At 39.2% G+C, this 23,367-nt stretch overlaps 2 protein-coding genes across 2 annotated transcripts in view; one reads left to right on the plus strand and one right to left on the minus strand.

The window, feature by feature from the left end:
- naaladl2 (N-acetylated alpha-linked acidic dipeptidase like 2) overlaps nt 1-23,367 on the plus strand; it is a gene marked incomplete at its 3' end in the record, with an annotated part of 348,164 nt that overhangs the window by 236,930 nt on the left and 87,867 nt on the right. The window contains exon 12 of the mRNA XM_080877950.1: nt 9,103-9,192. Within this exon, the coding sequence (XP_080734076.1) occupies nt 9,103-9,192 (90 nt within the window). The remainder of the gene's footprint in view (nt 1-9,102; nt 9,193-23,367) is intronic.
- Nucleotides 9,410-11,556, minus strand: LOC308393905 (uncharacterized protein). Its single transcript, XM_080877951.1, has 3 exons — nt 11,367-11,556; nt 11,038-11,133; nt 9,410-10,838 (listed from the first exon to the last, which is right to left on the minus strand). Exons 1-3 carry the CDS (start codon nt 11,478-11,480, stop codon nt 10,599-10,601), a joined length of 450 nt encoding a protein of 149 aa, XP_080734077.1. The 5' UTR covers nt 11,481-11,556; the 3' UTR covers nt 9,410-10,598.

Consider the following 23,367-nt stretch of genomic DNA (forward strand, 5'->3'; position numbering starts at 1 on the left):
AGGTACAATGAAAAGTAGTCAAAAACGGCAAATTATACCCTGGTCCCCAGAGGAATAAAGTGGCCAAAAATTGTCATTTTTGGAGGGGAGACTAGTGTTAATATACCGTAAGTTTAACTAATCAGTCAATTAACCTCTGAATCCCTAAGCCTGTTTCTGCTGGAGGTTTCTTCCTGTTAAAAGGGAGTTTTTCCTTCCCACTGTCACCAAAGTGCTTGCTCATAGGGGGTCAGATTGTTGGGTTTTTCTCTGTATGTATTATTGTAGGGTCTACCTTACAATATAAAACGCCTTGAGGAGACTGTTGTTCTGATTTGGTACTTTATAAATAAAATTCAAATGAAATTGAAAATGAAAATGAATATCATGGCAAGAGCTACGAAATTACCTCATGAATGCCTCTAAAAGTTTGTGTCACCTGTTGTGCAGGAGACTTATGCATTTGCATATATGGTTCCCAATGTCAAGCATAAAGGAGTGGTAATGTGAGGGGGTAGAAACATGTTTTTGTCCTAGAAATTCAGTTTCTCTTGTTATCCCTTTCACTTGGCTCCAATGCCTCCATCACATCACTCATACACACTTTGAGTTCTCTGTCTATCTTGTGTTTGCTTACTTTTGGACCCACGCTGCTTTCAGTGAAGCCTCCATTGCCCGTTCTTGCTGTTCCATTGATTTTGTATTATCTTGCTGGATGCTTGATCTGACAACTTCAACTGATTTTGTTTTCTGGTTCTTACATCCTCCTTTTCTGAATGTTTTTTTTAAATGGTCACATATGGTGTTACAGTGAAATTTTGTTACCACCCTGCACTGTGGTCTCTTTTTTCATTGCCAATAGCTAGGATGACCAAGGGTTAATTTATAAAAATGAATTTCAAATTTCTAACTTTTATGTAATGTGTTTTATCGTGTGTCGTATGTGTTTATATTATTCTGTCTTCATTAAAATGAAACTACAATACAAATTATATACTGTTCTTTCTTTCTACTGTACTTTGTAAGTGCACAAACTTAAAAATTCAGTATTAGATCAAATAATTATTTAACCCAGTAACGTTTTCAATGAAATTGTCACTGTTATAGCTGCTTTTTAGTATGTATTCCCAAAAGTATTTGCTTGTCTGCCTTAACACACATATCACTTTGAGTGACATGCCATACTTAATTCATTGGGTTTAATATGATGTGGGCCCACCCTTTGCAGCTATAACAGCTTTAACTCTTCTGGGAAGGCTTTCCACCAAGTTGGCACACTGATTTCGAATAAGGGCTGGCTCACAGTCTCTGCTGTAATTCATTCCAAAAGTGTTCTGTTGGGTAGAGGTCATTTTGTCATGTTTGAAGAGGAAAGGGCCGACTCAGTCCAGCGGGGCGTGCTTTACAGCACTGCATCTGACCCCTTGCGTTTAGTTATGTAAGGCTTGGATGCAGCTGCTCAGCCAGGGAAACACATTCCAAGAAGCTCTCTAAGCGCTGTTCGTGAGCTAATATGACGACCACGTGAAGTTTGGGGCATCTGTAGCAGTTGGTGACCACTGTGTGCTTCCCAGTTGTGTCAACTTTGTTATAATATCACTAACGGCTGCAGACAGGAAGATACTGCCAGCACCGGAAACGTGCTCGTCATCTCCGAGCATGAAGTAAGGAGAGCCTTCAAAAGAGTGAACACCAGGAAAGCAGCAGGACCAGACGGCATCCCAGGTCGTATCCTCAGAGACTGCGCATACCAGCTAGCTCCTGTGTTCACTGAGATATTCAACATCTCTTTATCTCAGTCGGTGATCCCCACATGCTTCAAAGAGTCCATCATTGTTCCTGTCCCGAAGACACCCCACCCTGCTTCTCTCAATGACTATCGCCCTGTAGCCCTCACCTCAGTAGTGATGAAGTGCTTTGAACGCCTGGTCAGAGACTTCATCATTTCTTCACTACCAGACACACTGGACCCACTACAGTTCGCTTACCGTCCAAATCGTTCCACAGACGATGCCATCTCTCATCTCCTCCACACATCACTCACTCACTTGGACACTAGAAGGGGGAATTATGTTAAAATGCTCTTCATAGACTACAGCTCTGCATTTAACACCATAATTCCCTCCACACTCACCACCAAGCTGGAGCATCTGGGACTCAGCTCATCTATGTGTCAGTGGATCTCCAACTTCCTAACTGGCAGACCACAGGCAGTAAGGATGGGCGGACATGTCTCAGCCTCCACCACTCTCAGCACTGGAGCCCCCCAGGGGTGTGTTCTGAGCCCCCTGCTGTACTCTTTGTACACATATGACTGTGTGGCCACTACCAGCTCCACCACCATCATCAAGTTTGCTGACGACACCGTCGTGGTGGGCCTGATCTCTGATAACAACGAGACGGCCTACCCGAAGGAGATTAGGAATCTGGAGAACTGGTGCCAGAGGAACAACCTCCTTCTAAACGTCAGTAAGACAAAGGAGCTGATAGTGGACTTCAGCACTAAGCAGGAGAGGAACTACCAGACCCCCGTCATCAACGAGTGCCCAGTGGAGAGAGTGGACAGCTTCAAATACCTCGGAGTTCACATCACGCAGGACCTGTCATGGTCCTGTCACATCAACACCGTGGTGAAAAAGGCCCGACAGCGTCTCTACCACCTCAGACGCTTGAGAGACTTCCAACTGCCCTCCAAGGTGCTCAGGAACTTTTACTCGTGCACCATAGAGAGCATCCTGGCGGGAAACATCTTAACCTGGTTCGGGAACAGCACCATGCAGGACAGACGAGCTCTACAGAGGGTTGTGCGGTCAGCTGAGCGCACCATCCGCTCCGAGCTCCCTGACCTGCACTCAATCTACAGCAGGCGGTGCTGGACCAAGGCCAGGAAGATCGTGAAGGACCTCAGCCATCCCAACAACAGACTGTTCTCTCTGTTGAGGTCAGGAAAGCGATTCCGCTCCCTAAAGACCAACACAGAGAGACTGAGGAGGAGCTTCTTCCCGCAGGCGATACGGTCTCTCAATCACACCACCACACAGTACTGACCCACACATATAGTTCTTACACACACACTGGACATTCTGGACATTGTTTTCACTTCATCACTTAAATCACTTTAAGCATATTTGCACTGCACAAGACATAATGTGGATTGCACAACACTGGTCACTACATTCTTCATTTCCAGTTAATACTTGTACAGCTGCTGTTATTGTGTATATATTTATTTATATTTCTTCATACATTCTTATATAGTTCTATACTGTGTATTTTGTTGTACAGTTATTTTATTTTCAACTTTAATTTATATATTTTATCTTATTCTTTCCCAGTTAAATTTACCCTTCATTCTAATTTGTGTTGTACAGTTATTTCATTTTTAACCTTAATTTATATTTTATTCCTTCCTAGTAAAATTGACCCTTTTTAATTTTTCATATTTATTTCCCTTTTTAATTTTTCATATTTATTTCCCTTTTTAATTTTTCATATTTATTTCCTATCTTATTCATAGCCTTTTCCTTTTTTTGTTTTCTTTAGGTCACGAGCAGTTGTCCAAGCATTTCACTGCATATCGTACTGTGTATGACTGTGTACGTGACAAATAAAATTTGAATTTGAAATTTGAATTTGAATTTAATAGTTGAGTGTGGATATTTAGTAGTGTTGCACAGGTGGCATCCTGTCATGGTACTGTACTAAATTCACTCCTGAGACCCATTCTTTCACAAATGTTTATAGAAGCAGTCTGCATGCCTAGATGCTTGATTTTATATACCTGTGACCATGGAAGTGATTCAAACACCTGAATTAGATGATTTGGACGAATTAGTTAATACTTTCGCCAATATAATGCACTTCATTATGGATAATGACACTATTATACTGTAAGATCTGTTTTCTTCACAGCTTTGTACTTTCTGTTTTTCGTGTTTCACAGTAGCACCACACTATAATAGAGACAGAAACAGTCCCACAATGCCATATTAATGGTTTCAGTAGTTAAGTGATCCACTAGCAAAAGTAATATTTTTGTTTTATGAATGTCTGAGCAGTGGGGATAACACCTGTGCAGCTTAAATTCTCCTTGATGATGCTGGTGGAATTTGATTTATTCTGTGCAATAGATGGAAGATGTGCATTTATCACTAGGATTAGAAAGCGCTGAGAGTCATTCTTAAATAAATGGACATTTCAGAATGTATTTTTTTAAGTCACAAGGACATCTAGTTTCATAGAGGACATTCCTGATTGATGAGTAGGACACCTTTAATCCAAAGGTATCACTGTCCTTCATGCTAAAGAGGCACTTTCTTCCTTTTGTGTTTCAGAAAAACTAACATTGATTGAACATGTGTGTGTGTGTGTGTGTGTGTGTGTGTGTGTGTGTGTGTGTGTGTGTGTGTGTGTGTGTGTGTGTGTGTGTGTGTGTAGGTGTGTTCAGGCAAAGTATGGTTCAGGCATCGTTTTGTGCCAGCAGAGGATTTGATCATTTCATGCTTTTTTTTTCTCTGTTTTAACCCCAGCAGTAACCTTCAGCACAAATCAATATAATATTTAAGAAGTTGTCAAACCCAAGCTGATTAATGCTAATGTTTTTATAAATAACAACCCATTATACCCATTTTAGCATTACAATATTTTAACCACCACGAGAAGGTCAGAGCAAACCTAAGTGTTGAGGCACAGAGAGGGTCTGTACTGTAAAAGAAAGTGAGCTGTACATAAGCCATACAAAGGGCACTTAGTACAGAGTGGATGCCACTTGGGAATCTTTGAGCCTGGCCATTTTCTTCTGGTTTAACAGCTTCAGTTCTCCATAACCCCACCATCCTGAACCCATGAAACCCAGAGAAAATATGTCAATCTGACATAAAGCACCGCATAGTGCTTGTTAGAAATGCTATACGAAAGTGACTACAGTGTTTAATTCGAATTATTTCTATAAAATATTTATGTTTTTATAAAAACTATTCAACCTGTATTCACAAGCTCGATCAGCAGGACAAACCTGCTTATGTTTCTTTTCTGTGTTTCATTTTTTTCCATATTCATTGGCATTTTTTGACCTTTGACTTCTCTTAACTTCTTTGTTCGGATGTCTTGCTTATCAGTCTTTGAAAACAAGCCATCTGCTAATTCTTCCATCTGTTAACATGTGACGCACTAATGCTTATGGGAAATGGTGCTTGTGAAAAATGTCTAAAAGCAAAATATTAACTGAGCAACACAACAACATGCAGCTTTGTGATTACAGGGAATAATTCATTTAAATGGGAAAATTAATTAACACAGTGTGTGTCCGCGTAGGTGTGTGTGGTGTTATCTTCATCATGACAGCAAGTCCCCATCAAAAGTTTCAGAAAAAAGCAGTCTGACCACAGAGAGTGACAGCTACAGATATCCACGGGGCTCAAATACCTCTTGAATCCATGTCTTTGTGCGAGGGCACAACAGCTGTATCCGTGCATTTCATTTTAATTCTTCTCCTCTGAATGCAGGAGGTGAGGATTCTTTTGGGGGAACTCTGCACATATGCAACTTGACATCAACAACAGGGGCATATTTTGAGGCAGATGCTGCGTTCAATAATTCACATATTTATTCAGAGGCAGCACACAGGGTTTGATGAAAACTTTCTCCTTGTTTCTTCTTGGAATGCATAAATATGCAAACTGTTAAGTAAAACTTCTATTCCCTGTGTACTCACCGTGGCTGCTATATTGACTAGTTAAGTGCATTGCCAGTTTCACCCCATCATCTATGGGGAATTCAACTTTTTTTTCCCTTTAACATTTGCTTTTGTTCCAGTATCCTGAGGGTGCCTGATGAGTCATGCACTTCTGAGCGTTTGTTCCAGTCCATCATAATGTTGTACAGCATCCTACAAGTTTAACACTAGGAAGGCCCAGGCTTCTACCTTTCTACCTTTAAAACCCGCCACCAGCCAAATGGCTGGTAGGCTTTTAGCTAAGCTTTAGCTTCAGGCAAGTGGAAGCTAAATTGGCTAGTCATTCATATGTAAATTGGGTTGTTACCTGGGAATTCTGGAGGGAGGGGAGTGGGGGTGTGTGGATGAGGGGGTGGGGGAGCTGCTAAAAGCGGTGAGCTTCCTTTTGTTTCATCTTGATGCATTCTCAATCATCCAGGGAAACAAATCTCCAAAAGTCACCAACTTGGAGTGTTTCAGTTTGCCATCTTAGGGAGAAATCAACACACATGGGTGTATGTCCTTTGTTGCTGAGATTTATTGATAAAAACAGTACAAAAAATCAACCATTTGTACACATTTTTACAAATAATTATAAAAAGTGAGTGAGTACATTTCAACATTTTCAGCAATCACTCACAATCCTGGCACTGCCATGGTATCTGTAGTCTGCATTTACCTTGGCTTGGCTTCCTGATCAATTGTCCACTACCAAAAGGAAGCCAAGCCCTGTGATCACACCTTGTTTTGTTGTAAAGGGTGGCAGGGCTTGGCTTCCTTTTGGTAGTGGAGCATTGATCAGTCGTCCATTGTGGCATCAATGTGATCACACCTTGTTTTGTTGTAAAGGGTGGCAGGGCTTGGCTTCCTTTTGGTAGTGTTATCAGTCTGAACCACGCCGTGCATGCTGCTAAGAATATAGACTGTCTTCTTCCGTTTGGCCGCATACGCCGTCAGCGTGGCAGCAGAGGTTGAAAACACCTAAGAAATAAGATAAATTGTTATTTCCATAGCACTTTTACACACAATGAAACACATAAACATAGAACCAGAAAAGACCTGCAACATACCTGAGTGGTGAATTCATTGCGATCTGTCTGTCTAGTGGATTGAGGAATTTCCCTGCGAATCTTGTTGACTGTGCCGAGGATGGTGGTTTTCCGTCTAAGAAGTTTTTGCGCAAGTGAAAGCGATGTGAAAAAATTGTCCGTGGTAACATTTCTGCCCTTGTCTAGGAATGGTTCCATCAGCCTCATTACTACATTTTCAGAAAGTCTCTCCCCAGTGGGACGACTGGGGTCCTTGCCAAGATATGGGAAGACATTGCAAATGTACTTGGATTTTAGGTCGCAAGCCACCCAAAACTTGATCCCAAACTTTTTTGTACTGTTTTTATCAATAAATCTCAGCAACAAAGGACATACACCCATGTGTGTTGATTTCTCCCTAAGATGGCAAACTGAAACACTCCAAGTTGGTGACTTTTGGAGATTTGTTTCCCTGGATGATTGAGAATGCATCAAGATGAAACAAAAGGAAGCTCACCGCTTTTAGCAGCTCCCCCACCCCCTCATCCACACACCCCCACTCCCCTCCCTCCAGAATTCCCAGGTAACAACCCAATTTACATATGAATGACTAGCCAATTTAGCTTCCACTTGCCTGAAGCTAAAGCTTAGCTAAAAGCCTACCAGCCATTTGGCTGCTCTCCGGGTTTTAAAGGTAGAAAAGCCAAATGGCTGGGCTCTGGGCCTTCCTAGTGTTAAACCGAACTCTGAAAGCTTGATTTACATTTGTAAATGGTGCATTTGTTACATTTTACCAAAAGATAGGCTTAACTACCATGAAGTCATCCTTGAGTTTTAAATGCATTTTGAAGCCAAAACCCCTGAATGTTCTTCACCATTGCCATCTTGATTTTTAACAAGAGGTTACCATTATCAGTCATCAGCCTCTGCTACCGAACTTGGTTAGCAAGATACACCCATATGGATGCATCTTACAGACACAGATACCTGCTAATTAGTGCTAAGTAGCAAACTACTACAACAAAAAATTCACTCAGCAAAACAAAAGCACAGAATTCCCGGAGAGTGTACATCACAACAGGCCATATTATTGAAATGCTAAAGAGTAGATTCTATAAGTGCAAATGAGTGAGAAATTAGTGAAGATAAATATAACTGGATGTAAATGTCTGTACCCACAGATCATATTGTACCTTTTTCATTTTTTATCTGCAATTTTCACTCATTTTAGTTGAATAAATGAGTGATATTTACGATAAACACAAACTTTGCCTAAACAAAATCACATAAGGCAAAGGTATATATATATATATACAGATATATATCTAAATGAAAAGCTTCTGCAGAATCAGTATCAGTTTTACTTGTTTAGTGATGGGGCTAGAAAAAACAAAGTGCTCACATACGAGATAACTCTTAGTGACAGTCAGGCGAGAAGAGAAAAAGCAGCAAAACCACCAACATAACTAGGCTCATGGAGGGCAGCCACCTGCTTTGACCCTTCGTTGTGAGGGAAAGGCAAACAGAGAAAAGAAGAAGACCTGACAGTTTGCAGGTTTGTGGTGCCAGCAATTGCAACAATGTTGAGAACAGAGAAGGAAAAAATGCTATTTTATGTGGAGATAAAATATCCTGTTCATAGCATGATAATAATATAAATATCCTGTACTATCATGGAGAAATAACTGAAAAGTAACACTTACTTTTCCTGTTGAAAGCATTGACACCGGTCAAAACTGGATGAAATAAAAACTAATAGGATGTTCAAGACTGCTGCAGTGTGCCGTGTTTGAACTTCTGATATCATGAACTCTCTGTTTGGTTTGACTCTATTTGAAAAAAAAGAAGGAAAAAAGACGGAAAGAAAGAAACTTCTACAAAGACAGCACAATGACTTTGAAGTCACAGTGAGGTACTTTGTTTTTTGAGGACGTTACATAGTATACTGAGGTGACAGTGAGGTAATTTTAGGTGGCGTGTAGTCATGGTTGACTTTGTATAGCCGTCCGCCTGTGAGTTTGTGTGTGTGTGTGTGTGTGTGTGTGTGTGTGTTTGACACCACAACACAAAAGCTGAGCAGCTCTGTGGCCTTGAGAGCATTTACTGTTGTTTCCTGTCAAAAACTTGACAGGTCACTCCACTCTTTCCCGCTTAGAATAGAAGAGAACAAATTAGAATATATGAAAAAAAAAAAAAACAAGTAACTGGAGGGAAAGGTGTCTTTTTTTTATTATTATTATTTAATACTATGGAGAAACAAATCATTGTTGTCGCTCACTAACATGGAATGTTTCTCATACTTTAAAAAACGGGACATAGTAACTTTATCATCTTATATTTAAGACTTTTTTCTTCTCTTTTTATTCACCCCTTTTCTTTTAGACCACCAGTTTTCTGTCAGAGGCCCAGTTTTCTTCAGAGTCACCAGAAACCCTGGACCCACTTTTCAAGTTCCATGAGACCATTGCTAAGGTAGGACCATGTAATTATTTCTAATTCTAGCAAGAATTGCGACTGTTATGACGACTTTACCATGTAAGGCAGGATCTGTTGATTTGGGACATCTGTGCTACATATGGTATTTTCTACGCTGCGAATTTTGACAAAATTAGGAGACAAATGTAAAGAATACACTGAAAAAAATGTTTTGTTCAATTTACTCAATTTTTTTATGACAAGTGGTTGCACGAAATAAATTTGTTTGAATCCAGAAATATTTTTTAAGTACACTGAATTTAATTTAAGCGAGTAAAACCAACATATATTTTTAAGCTACTTTAACTTAACTGTTGTGGATACGTCTTAGTCAAATATTATTAGTAAGTCCAACTAAGGTCGTGTTAAATGTACCAGAATAATTTGTTTCCTTTACACTTATGTCCCAAACTTATATTCAAATCAATCAAATTGTTAATTTCTCTCTATTTCAATTAAGTTAAGTTTACTTAAAAAATATTGCTTACCCTGATTTGTAGTTTTTAAAAACGTCAATAATGAAAACTACAACATTCTTTCACATCATTTATTAATGCAAAATTTGTTGCAAACAGAATAAGAATCCACATCTCTAAGGGAAATTGCTGCAATTTGTATAATACAAATTACAAAACTTTTGCCTATGAACTAGTAGCTTTAAAAAGCTGTATTCAAACAAAACAGAAACAACAGACAAGAGAAATGTTAACCAATGTTTCTCTTCCTCTAAAAAAGAAAAAAAAAAAAACTCCTTACATAAAAGAATAAAACACTACCAGCAGTATAATGTATCACAATTAGAAACTGATGCATCCACAAACTAACCAGTTTCAGACTTGCTGTTCTGCGATCCATATTTAGAAATTGCATTTTAATAAGGTAATTAGACTTAAAATTAAACTTGTGTTTTCCTTACTGCTTATTGACCACTGTCTTTCCATTCTAGTCCTTCCTTGAAGATTCTGAATGTTTTACATATTTTCTGACCTAACATACTCGCTTCAAAACAATTAATAGTCTTTAAAGTGTTACCAGTGTGCTGCAGTGTGGTAATCATGAATGGTTTTTTTTTTTTTTTATCCGGTTGAGTTAACACTGATTATACGCAGGGCAGCAGCTATAACTGAATAATTACAAAGTTGCTCTTCAAGCTACTCAAATGTACCACACGTGAAACATTCATTATTGAAAGTTAAAATGTTCAATCGAAACATAACACAGAACAAATGATGGTTGTACAAGAGTTTCACTCCTATTCACAAGAGCACCAGTCATTGGTAATTTACATAACAGCATTCTCTTGATGTGTTATTTTAGAAATCTTCCTATCCAGTAGCAATTTTGTTCTTCAGCCCAAAGACTTTGGGGGAGAGCTTTTCACCATCGAATCCCATCAACACTTTCTAAATGAATTCATAATAGTCCTTCAATTCCTTGGGGAAGGCTAGGTTTAGTGCATAGATTACTCCAAGCATCAATGCACAAGCTTGGGCCAGAGATCCAATGTTGTCCATGACTATCTCCCCTTCAACAAATATTCCAATGTCATCATAATGTCCATTTTGTCCATCCTCCCTGTTGATGACATAAATGCCCATGGTGTGCTTCTTCAGGTCTCTCTGGATATCATCTCCTTCAATGTCCTAAACATTTAATAAAAAGGTAAAAGAAAAAACAATTAACTCTACAATTAAATTCCAATCTAGTCGTTTGTGTGTGTGTGTGTGTGTGTGTGTGTGTGTGTGTGTGTGTGTGTGTGTGTGTAATACACACACACACACAGATATCTATCTAAAAAGTGTGTGTATAGATGACTTGCTTACAATGACTTAAATGACTTACAAAGAACTCCCGAATAAGGCTTCCGTCCTCTTCACCAAGGTAGAGGCAAAGTGCCCTGAGAACTGCTTCCCTTTTCACTTTAACATCACTTTCAGCCTGTTTAAAGAGAGTTGCTGATTAAACCAATTTGGAAAAAAGAACAATGTCTGACATTCGCAATAAGTAAATTTTATCATATGTCAGTTCAAACATAGTAAATAAAATTTATATATGAAATTTCAAAATTTAGATTGCTTGGCTGGTCACCTAAAACGGCTTATTGGACTCACCAGTGACCTGCCACTTAAGACAAAAGAAATCCAAATAGAATTTGCAATATTCAGATTTACCTCTTGCATGATCTGCAAGTGGTGGGCAAGTTTCTGCCCAGAAACACCGCCCTTCTTCTGGAAAACTGTCATCAACTGAGGTGTAATTCTGTCTAACTGTGCCGCGAAGGTCATCTCCAGTTGAAGTGTTGTAATACACTGGAATTCAGCATTTACCTGTATCTCTCTCTCACTCACACACACACACACACACACACACACACACACACACACACACACACACACACACACACACACACACACACAGAGAGAGAAAAAAAGAAGACTGGTGCTTAATCATTGGTATGATTATTTTGTTATTTCTTCATTAAATGCTACAATGCAATTGCCATCACTTCATAAAGCATGATTATCATATGGGTTAGTATACAGTGCATGAAGGATGTTACTACTGTTAATCAAAGAAGAAATGAATGGCATCAGTCCATTTAACGGGTTTAAAGGGTTTTAAAAAGCAGATATTTGTCTGTTTCAGGTGGTTGGCAACACATTTTCCTGTGCTCTTTGTCCACTGGTGGGAGTGTCTCACCTGTGAGGTCAGCGGGGCAGAACTCTGCCATCAGCAACAGAGAGCAGAGAAAATTTAGATGTGCAACTAAAAACATGCTTGCCATGTAAGCCCCAAACATCTCTGAAATTGCTCTGCAAACTTCAGAGTACTTATACTTCAGGAGTCCTGTGGGTACCGTAAAGACTCATGTATGCAAACAAACCACATTTTTTTTTGCAATCTGATCCTTTTTCTCTTGGCTGTTTCCTTCAGGGATCACCACAGTGAATGATCCACCTCCATCTAACCCTATGCTCTGCATCCTCTTAACTCACAAGAACTAAATTCCTGTTTTTCATTTCACTTTCGCAAGTTTTTTTTTCCTTTTGTCCTGGATAAAAGAAATTTAATCATATATATTAATTGATATTAATTAATATCAATATTAATAATCACAAGAACCCTTAAGATGAGATAGATAAACTTGTCCCTGCAATACTGTGACAAATACTGTTGTGATAAATATGTAAGGAATTTGCATGTACTTACCAAAATAACACCATCTTCTTGAATAAACAGTAACACATAAGGGGAAGAAAATCTGCCAGAAAAGGAAGACAAATAAAAATAAAAAAAAAAAACTTTAGAAAGACAAACAATTACCGTTTCCAAGCCATTAGTGCATTACTTCATGATACTCCCTTGTAACAAAACAAATCTTACTTGTGCCTCTACAGATGGCACGATACCACTTTTTTATGTCCGATACCGATATCATAAATTTGATTATCTGCCGATGCCGATATGAATCCGATATAGTATATTTTATAATAAATAAAACTGTTTTTATAAATATTTTGCTGCATTTTGTATAAGTTCATACTCAGTTTTAAAAACAAAACATTAAAGCTATTCTGTTATACCTGTATGCAAAAAATACACTGCACCCAAAATATTTTATACTTCAGCAATACTGATCAACCTAAAAAACTTACACCATCCTCCTTATTCAGGTATTCTAAACAGTACATAGAAATATTAAACTAACTAATAGGACTGCCAACTCCCAGCAAAAATATTAGGAAACCACCCCGCACCCTCCGCCTGATAATGCTTAATTGACGTAATCTACTTTAATGCACAGAAATCAATTATTTTTCTATAATAATTTGATTCAACATTTTTCTTCAATACAGTTGCAGACAGCGCAGACAGCGTACCTTCCCAAAGGAAAAAGTGCTATATGTACTACTATTACTAGGGCATATATTAGACTTAATATTTACTACATACTAGGGCTGCCATGATTTGTCGACTAGTCACGATTACGTCGACTATCAAAATCGTCGACGACTAATTTAATAGTCGACGTGTCGTTTGAAGCTTTGTAAGATCGCAAAAGACGCAGGAATAATAGCAGGATTTAAGAGTGTAATAACGGACTGAAACAGAAGATGGCAGCACAGCATGTACAAGGATGCCAGCTGCCGTTAAACCCCGAAGAAGAAGAAGCAGCTGTGTCCCAGAATTCATAGCGCGGCCCAGCTTAGTTTCCAACAAAGGTGGCAGCTAGTTAGTTTTAATATTACTCTTATTATTCTTTCTGGGTCACAAAATAAACGTTTAACATATTTTCAGGCGAGAATGTAGCTGTGTAAACCTCAAATATCGGCTCAGTTTATCAGGACACCACATATTTTCAAAAGCGCTCCGACGTTTTCGGAGACGTCTGTTACCCACTAGCTCGATAGCTAGCCGGGGGCTAGGTCACTAGCGCCGTGAGAACACCGGACTCCCGGCAAATTGTTTTCAAACCCACCGCCGTCTTTCGCGACTCAGGTTAAATATATATGAGTCACTTAGATAAATTAAAAATGTTGTTGTTTGGCTTTTTTTTTTTTTTTTTTGTATTTTATTTGTTCCTGAGTAAATCGGTTTGTCTGAGATTAAAGTTATAGTTTTTACACAGCTGAATAAACGTCAAGCAGACAGCTGATTATCAGAAGTGTGAGATGCTGGAGAATATACTCCGGTGTCCTGTTATATTTTAGATAGCAAGGAGTTTATTAAACTTCACCGAAACAATCTGCAAATTTCATTAAAATTGAATAAACTATCATCTTGTCTTTATTTTTAGTTAGCACCTTAAAAGCTTAAAGCTGTAAGCTAATGATAGTTATATAAGAGCAGATGCTGCTGGTGCAATAAGCTGTAGTTTTACGTCCAGTGGATGATGATCTGATTAGTCGACTAATCGCATAAATAATCGGTGACTAGTCGACTATCAAAATAATCGTTTGTGGCAGCCCTACTACATACAATAATGGATCTCTATACATTTAACCAGATCACCACTTTGGTAGTAAGATTTAGAATAATTATTTATTAAAAGCTAGACATTTTAAATGAGAATAAGAAAGAAAATTATGTCTTTGTGTCTCCCTTTCCCTGTTAATGCCCTACCTGGCCCCTGGCAAAACTTTGCTAGATCCGCCCCTGCACAGTTACCAGCTGTCAGCTACCTAAAAAAGGATCCTGGAGTTATTTGTCTCTCAGAAACAGTTCATAACTTCCCTTCAACTCATTCATGTGACCTAAAATGTAAACCTGTTTCTTCATTACCTGTTCAGCTCTAATGATTCAGTAAAAACTTCTCCTGGTTTCACCTTCATGTTTCCTTCTCACCACATATCCAAACTATCATGACCAGCAGCTATTACGGCTGTGGCTCCAGAAAACATAAGCGGATACTAGAAGTAATATTAAAAAAATTCTAGCAACAGCTTATCAAGCTTAAACGTGCTGCTGTTGTTTATCTGCCGTTTTCCTCTTTCTAGCGCAAACTGGGTGACTAACAAATGAGAGAGACTAGCGACAGAAAAGCCGATCACCTGATAATCGATCAGTTTCATGATTGAAGTAGCAACAGGAGAGGGAGGGGGGAGAATGAGGGAAGAAGTTTTAGCTGTTCAGCATGAAGACACCGAATAACTCCAGCTTTGTGTCTTTTTTCATTCTAGCTGAAGTATAAAACAAATCGCTTCCTTTCCCCCTCAATACAAAACTCCGACAGCCAGTCCAGCTGTGGCTCCATACATCGGTTGTTAAGCTCAACATGGAAATACTATGCAAACATAAAGAGATGAACTTACACACTTGCTTTACTTCTCTGTGTTAGTTTTCTCTGAGATTAAATGCAGCGGTTTGGAAGCACGTAGCGAGGCTTTAAATGCTAAACCAGACCGCTGACAGGTCTTGCACTCAACAGCTCTATCAAGTGAAGCAACTTCTTTTCTGAGTTAATTTCAGTTCTGACAAACATCACTCTCAGTGCCTTTTGATCTCACATTTTTGGCAACCACTGAGTTATTCTCCTCCACAGTTTACAACCATTATTTTTTTCTGCACAAAAGACGTTGTGCAACGCCAATCCTACTTATTTCCTACTGCACCCCTGACTGTGCAGGTGCGTTCAGAAGCCCCCTCCCCCGCCCGACTATTCCTTAATGCCAATGTTGTGGCGGGAGGGACGATTTCTCAACTTAAAACTGCAGGCGACTGTACAGTGAACTTTACAGCTAACTACAGAGAAATTGCCTCGTTCCATAATTTGTTAGTACAAAGTGTGCCACAAGAACTAAGCTAAAAACATATGACATTTTAACGCATCAATACAATTACTCTTTTAATAGAGCAGTAGCTAATAGAGCACATAGCTAGCTTAAGTCAAATTCATGACAAAGTTCAGAGGTGTACAACTACTTAGACTTCTTTCTCCATGTGCACACGTCTTAAAGAGTCAACATGCTTTGACTGAGGTAAAAAAAATAAAACAAAAACGACCGTAAAAGGTTTACTTACCGAAGCTAGACCAGCTTTATATGAAGTTGTGCGATTAACTTAAGCCCGCTTGCAGCACACAAAGAGTCCGCTTCTTCAGTCCGCGCGCAAAATGGTGGCCTGTCCTAACGCATGCGCAAAATGGCCCAGCAGGAGGCTATGAAAAACATACTTAAGCATTTTGAGCTACATTTAATTAACTAAAATTAATTGGATTAAAACGCAGGGAATGTATTCTGGAGTTACTCGAATTATATATGTAGACAGGAATTACTCATTTGAATTGAAAAGATATACCAAAATATAATATGCTATATTTAAAAGGAGACAATATCACTTTTTTCAGTGTATAAAGTTCTTCCAGTTGGAAAAAAAATGAAAAAGCATATACGTTCATGGTTTATCCTGACTTGGGAAGTGCTTGGTTAGGAATGTTGGTAAACAGAGCATAAAATCTGAAAGGTAGAACCCTATGTAAAGGAGTGTATAGTTTGATATCACTGAGTGCACTGCTGAAGAAAGCCCATGCCATAAATGTGGTTTAAACTTTCTTGTCCCAAATGAGATTATCTCTTCCATCAGAAATTGCTAAAATACTACACTGTAAGCTTGTCTGTGTTGAATGAACGTGGGATAACAACTTTTACTCAATGTCTAAGCGTTATGGAAAAATAGTTTAATCCTTTAATCAAATAGAGCCAAAACAAAAGGCAACAAAACAATCTCACTTGTAAGAGGAGAGAAAACAGACTCAAATTGTAGACATATACCAAGTGACAGACAATAAGCGAGCTGCACCACAGGGTTATAATGCTGGCTGCTGATGCCTGTGACAGTCCAGACAAGCCAGTTCACCATGCAACAAATGAGACATCCTTCATGTGTATATACATGCTGTGTGGCTTTCTGTTCACAAGATTCTCCCAATCAAAATAGTTGTCAGTCAAATATCATTTTATTAACAAAAACACAAACATTCTTATTATTATTACTGCAATAACCTTATCAGTATTGCTTGCTTTGTAAGGAAGGTTTAATTGGATTGGACAACTTTTGCAGTTGGAAAGAACAAACTGGGTCATTTTGCAAAAATTTGTTATTTATAATAATGTAAATTAATGTTAAATTTAATAATCCAACTACACATTTGTTTTTCACTTGTCTAGTTCATTGTTGTGGTGTAGGCTAAAGCCTATCCCAGGCCGTCCTCAAGGTGCAGCAGGTTGAGAGGCGGGATATACCCTGGACATGGTGCCAGTCTGTTGGAGGACTAACTCATTTTGATAATTAGCCCATTCTACTTTAAAGTCTTTAGCGTTGCATTACAGAATCTGATATCTGCTATGCTTCGAAACGGGTGGTGCATCATACATGCAGGACAGGGGTGTCCAAACTCCGGCCCGCGGGCCAACTGCGGCCCGCGATCCATTTTTAATTGGCCCGCCAGTAATTTTATAAATAGAATAGAATATTGTCCGCACTTCAACTTTTGCTTGAGCGTATTGCACTTCTTAGTTTTAACACCAGGGGGAGCTTCTGTTGATCAAGGCAGTTGCTCCACCAAAAAGGACAATCACAGAAGAAATTTACCCCAAGTTACTAAACATGGCAGAACCAAAGAAGCGAAAGGTAGAAAGTGAATGCAGAAAATTTCAGACACGTTGGGAGAGTGAATATTTCTTCAGAGAATTCAAGGGGACGTGTGTCTGTTTGATCTGCACTGAAACTGTGGCGGTTATGAAAGTATAATGTACGACGCCATTATGAAACCAAACATCAGGCCTATGCATCCTACACTGGTGCTGAGCGAGAGCAGAAATTAAAGCAAATGGTAGCTGTCCTGCAGGGTCAGCAACAGTATTTTTTTCGTGCTCAAAAGGTCCAGGAAAAGGCTCCAATAGCCAGCTATGAGGTCGCCCAACTCATCGCAAGACATGGCAAGCCTTTTTCAGATGGAGACCTCATAAAACACGGCCTCGTTAAAGTCACCGAAATAATGTGGAAAAAGTGCAGGACTTCAACAACGTCAGCATGTCCAGAGATACAGTTGTGCGATGCATTGAAGACTCGTCGGCCAACATTAAACTGCAACTGTCTGATAAAGCTGTGCTTTTGATTTTTACTCCATCGCATGCGATGAGAGCACCGATGCCACAGACACCGCAAAGCTGCTAATTTTTTGCGGGGAGTGGACGAGAGCACGAGCGCTTTAGGTGAGTAAAAAATATATTCCACCGTACCCGTGTGTTAATGTGCAGGTACACATGCTTCAAATATCAATAATGCGCATCAATTCTGTCACTACCCTGCTTTTGCGCACCACTTTCTTATATGCGTTTTTCTTGTTAACACACAGAGTACACGCCGCTGTGCACAGCAGACGCAAAGAAGTCAGCTGATCTCATCTGATGCAGATTTGCTCCTTGATCAAGTGACATTTGTCCGGATTTTTAGCACGAGTGGCGATCAGCACCGCGGCTGGATGGCCCGATTTACATACCCAGCGCAGCTGATACTCACCAGAATAATTTACTAAGATTATATGGACTCCTGTTATTAAGTCCAGTTCAGTCTGTTAATGTTGATAACGGTTTCAAACAACGTTAATAGTGTTGCTAAGCCTAATAACTTAAATAACAAACTTGAAATGTACCTGTCCCATTTTCCCCTGTTTTTTCTCTGTACTGTAAATCTTCTGTCTAAGAAGAAATCTGAGGCTGCTGTTCTGAGAATGAGCTACCAAAGCTTTTTCTGAATAAGTCAATAAAGATCCATTTATGGAAAGCTGTGATGAAAGTAGTTTTGTCTTTAATTATATTCAACAATATAACATATTCAGCCACTTTTAAGTGATTTTTCTAACTTTAATACACTAAAGTTAAGATTATATACCTAATTTCTTGTAAGTGGCCCAGCCCCTCCTATATTTTTATGTATGTGGCCCTCAGTGAAAAAAGTTTGGACACCCCTGATGCAGGAAAACTGGTACCAGGCTTCTGCTGTTGCTAGGCAGCTGCAAAGCCAGCTGCTGTCAGTCACTTAGCTGGTGTAGCAAATGAAATTAGCAGGGTCATTAGCTAAGTAAAGCATAAAAAGTCACAATCCATTTTAGCTGCAACAGTCAATGCCCAGCATCTATTGATATTTACTGGAGATGAGCAGGCTTTGCAGGAACAATCACTTTATGTTCAGTTCCTCAGTACAGCAGATCTAATGAAGCCCTGACTCTGAAGAAAAAAGCAAAAGCAGAGATGTGGTTTCACGTCTTTGAAAATATGCACATTCAGGGCAGCTTGCCAGAAAACTTGTAAGGTGTTTCAGGGAAGTAAAAAAGGCAACTTGAGGTTAAATGCACTGCATGTTTATCCACAGCCATCCCTTGTGATTGCAGCCTTCCTTTCTTGTTCTTTTGCTATAGTTGTGACATATTTTTTCCTCTACAATGACACCTCTGTAAAAGTCAGAATAAATTCACACTGCTTATATAAGATGTTGCCAAATTAGGATTTCCATCTCAGCTAACAGGACCTTTTTAAAATAGCCCTTGCTGTTAGGAGGAACACTCTCATTGCTTATAAATGCCACCAGCTTACCATAGCTATCACCGCTGTGGTAAGCTGTCACAGCATACAAATTACATAAGGCACAGTGACATTTTCATTATCTTTTATGGAGCCCAGCTCTAAATGAAGACACTTCATTTTGTTATGTCCCTACCTTGGCACCTCATATGTGAGAAATTACACTTAGTTTACAAGTACCACCCTGGCAGAACTGTAGTAGCTCGTCCTACTCCTGTGTAGGTTTGTTCTCTGTAAACAAAATACATTTTTATTCTTTGATGCAGAGAGTGGAGATGGAACCAGATAGAAGCAGACAAATAACTGAAATCACTGGCATTTACATAGGTTGATTATTTTATGATTATTTGTCTTGACTGTGTTTATTGTCACAGTGTAAAGCTTGATGTGGAAATCGCACGCAGACAGAAAAACCTGGTGCAATGCTGTGTCTCAATGGGGATTGCCATAAACGGATTACCAGATGTGTGTGCCTGGAAATTATATCTAGATTTATGAGTTAAGTTTATTACTGACTATTTATTACTAATTATTTCCTGCAGCTCCTGGGTAATAGAAGTCTTCTAAAAAAGAAGAAGAAGAAAAAAAGCAACTACAGCTCATTTTCTTCTTTCATTTCACAAAAGCATAACAACCACAGTGCCCCAGTTAGTATAATGATAAATGATGAAATGAATTATTGTCCATTTAAAACCATACACAGCTGCGATTTCTATGATGGAAAGGGACACCAGAGAATCATTGTATGACAGAGAGATTAACATAAAGCTTAAACGCAAAAAGACTGAATGCAATTTTGTCTTTTTTCATTCTTTTTATGCTTTCAGAAAGCTGGAACTCTATTTCTGCAGTTATTTAACTGCCAACAGTTGATACTGCATTATCTAAATTCAGCTCAAATGTAAGCAAAACAGGTTTGAATGGTGAGTGTGTGGTCATTTGTGCATGTGTGTGTACCGGCAGCGTAAGGTGTCATTGTTCACAGTGCAGGTGACCTTCATGTCCATCCCATCCCTGCTGGATGGCTCGCCTAAAAAGCACCTGGTTGGCAGCTCATTTTTCTCCCTTGATTTCCATTCAACAGCACCTCTTCCATTTATCTGGACAAAAACGGTGGAAACTTACTGACCTTAAAAACAAATACCAAACAATAATGGCAGGTCATTCTTGTGGTTCGGCGTGTTTCACGGTATTGCAGCATGCTTCATATCACCTCCAACTTTATCCACAGTTGTGGGTTGACACAGATACTGGCTTGGGTCAATAAGTTTCACTTTATAACGACTAAATAAGTACTCTCTCATGTGAGTTACTGTACTTTTGCAAACACAATGGAAAAGGTCACAGATCGGCTTTTATTAAGTGTTAATTTATGTCTTTCACTGAGCAGCAGAGCTTTCTAGGTCTCGCATTGTTCTGTATGCTTCCTACCGCTAAGACCAGGTGTCCCAGAAACATTTTTCTTAGAGAAACTCGAGGCAATGAGATACACTGAGAGGAAATGAACTTACACACTGACAGCTGAATGTTTTTTTAGATGTATAACACTGCATAACACAATGATGCGAGGTTGTAAAGTCAGTGGAAGTATAGAACTTTACAAACCATTTCACATGTAGACCGCATGCTTGAAAATGAAGTTTGACATTGTGACAGTAGCATAACTGTGTTTGATGACTGATGTGCTCCACTGGCAGGGGAGATAACACATATGCCAAATGTTTCCTAGCTTACTCATTCCCCACTTTTTGGAGAGGAAGGCTGATGGTAAGATGACCTGGAGGAGAAAACAAGTTGAGGTTTGGGTTAGGAAAAGTGATCCACATGTCGCTTAAGCATGTTTTACTGCCTTCCCACATACTTGTTTCCGCTATCACTTTCCACTATATTACAGGGCGACTGTGGTTCAGGGGATTGGGAAGCTCATCTTGTAACCGGAAGGTTGCTGGTTTGATCCCTAGCTCTGTCTGTCTTGGTCGTTGTGTCCTTGGGCAAGACACTTCACCTACTGGTGATGGCCAGATGGTGCGATATGGCATCCTCGCTTCTGTCAGTCTGCCCCAGGACAGCTGTGGCTACAACTGTGGTTTGCCTCCACCAGAGAGTGAGTGAATAGTGGAATTGTAAAGCGCTTTGAGGGCCTCGAAAAGCGCTATATAAATGCAATCCATTATTATTATTATTATTATTATTATCATCCTGTTTGCTAGTTTTTAGTTCCAGTGGTCAGATTTGACCTTTCTCTGCTTTAGTTTCAGCCTCCTACAATAAATGATGTCACAATGTAGCTTTAAATGTTTTTTATAACGTCCACTTCTATTACTTGAAGTTCTCCAGTTGTCTTTAAAACCAGCAGTTGTAATTACGCTCGCTTTCTCAATCAACTCATCCTGGCCAATTTGCCCTAACCACTTTCCTCGCCTGTACTACTGGAAATATTTTTTAAGTTTTTTGCACAGTCACGTAAATTGTTAAGCTTGTAATTATACCTTTAAAATGCTGCACACTTGTGTGCAGTTATCCTAAATGATTCAACCAGTATGCCAGTTAAATTTAGGCGGTGATGTTCCGGGAGGAAAAGGGTCACATCTAATGTGCTTTTAAGAATGACAAACGGTTAGGTTGCACTTCATGGTTGTAACAAAAGGAGGGTGTGAGGACAATTGTACACACACAGAAAATCTAAAGTAGGAGTATTGCAGTTTTCTGCATTTTAGATGGACAGACAAGATTTTTTTAAGTGCTTATATGAAGAAAAAAAATGTTAAAGGTCTTTGAAACCCAGTGACTCACCTACCCAGTGAGCAACAATCAAATGGTCAAATATTTGGGCACATCAGTGGTTTAAACCCTGGAGTGGATATCTCTGCCCTGTGTTTTCAGACATTTAGAGAAAGAAATCTTCCCAGCTGACAATTCATGCCGAACATTCAGGTTTGTTTCGTACTTACCCTTTATTTTTTATCACATAGACAGAAAAAAAAAGTTTTTATTTACAGATGAGTCCTGTAATCTCTGGCAAAGCTCGTCCGTGTCTATGAGGAAGGTTGCAGCCATGGTGGGCGGAGGAGAAATAGCGCTGTCATTTGGCCTTAATCATCACATCCTTGGAGATCAGGCAAAGTGCCAGATGTTATTTGTGCAGGTTGTAAAATGAAGGGAGAGAGAGAGAGAGGGGAAGAGAGGGAGAGAAGGCCAAAAGTACACTGACACAACATGTCATCATGAAGGGCAAATAGGAGGAGGCAGAGATGTTATTCTCCATGTTAAATATTCAGACTGGGAGAGGAATACAGAAAGGCAGAGAAGTCTGTGACCTCTTTTGGACTTGTGTGTATGTTTGTGTGCCTGGACTTATGTTGTGAAGAAATGAAGCCATTGTGGTGACCAAACGCCCCTCATCGGGTCAAAGTCTTTATGAACAAAATCATTCAAATATGGGTGAAAACATACAAGACGAGGTTAGGATGAGCACACGTTACAGATATGGTAAGTTACCAGGAAAAGAATGTATATCACTGTAATGTCCTTTTGAGTATAGGGAGCAGGAAAGTGTGTGTGTGTGTGTGTGTGTGTGTGTGTGTGTGTGTGTGTGTGTGTGTGTGTGTGTGTGTGTGTGTGTGTGTGTGTGTGTGTGTGTGTGTGTGTTTTCCGAAATGTCAGCAAGTCTGCAAGAGACATGGAGACACAAACACTTTTGCATATCTTGTAGTTATAATGAACAAAGTTTTTAATAACATAAAAACATACTTAGTTTTTGTGCCAACTGATTCTACTAATAGTAATACCTGCATGTTGTCTATGTCAAATATTCTGATCAATTTATTTACTTATTGTTAGTTAAATAAATCACATGTCCTTCAACATTGTGAAGCACACACAAAAAATGGTCACTCGGCTGAAAATCAAATCAACAGAAATCTCAAGATAATCCTAATCGTTTCTCTTGTTTTGTCACCATCATACAGCAGAACAAATAAGATTATGCCTGTGAGGACATTAGTGCATTGCACCAGCAAATAGCAAGTCATCTCAGGACAAAACAAATTACTTACAGCAATAATATGACTTCAGAAAGCTGGGGTCAGGG

The sequence above is a fragment of the Rhamphochromis sp. 'chilingali' genome (genome assembly GCF_963969265.1).
Source record: "Rhamphochromis sp. 'chilingali' genome assembly, chromosome: 3".
Taxonomy (NCBI): domain Eukaryota; kingdom Metazoa; phylum Chordata; class Actinopteri; order Cichliformes; family Cichlidae; genus Rhamphochromis; species Rhamphochromis sp. 'chilingali'.

What these genes read in the sequence shown, in the direction of transcription:
- LOC308393905 (XM_080877951.1), bottom strand. Translation starts at nt 11,480, where the DNA reads ATGACCTTCGCGGCACAGTTAGACAGAATTACACCTCAGTTGATGACA. An exon ending in ACTTGCAGATCATGCAAGAG is followed by an intron (nt 11,134 to 11,366) that starts GTAAATCTGAAT and finishes CTCTTTAAACAG; the next exon opens with GCTGAAAGTGATGTTAAAGT. An exon ending in GCCTTATTCGGGAGTTCTTT is followed by an intron (nt 10,839 to 11,037) that starts GTAAGTCATTTA and finishes TTAAATGTTTAG; the next exon opens with GACATTGAAGGAGATGATAT.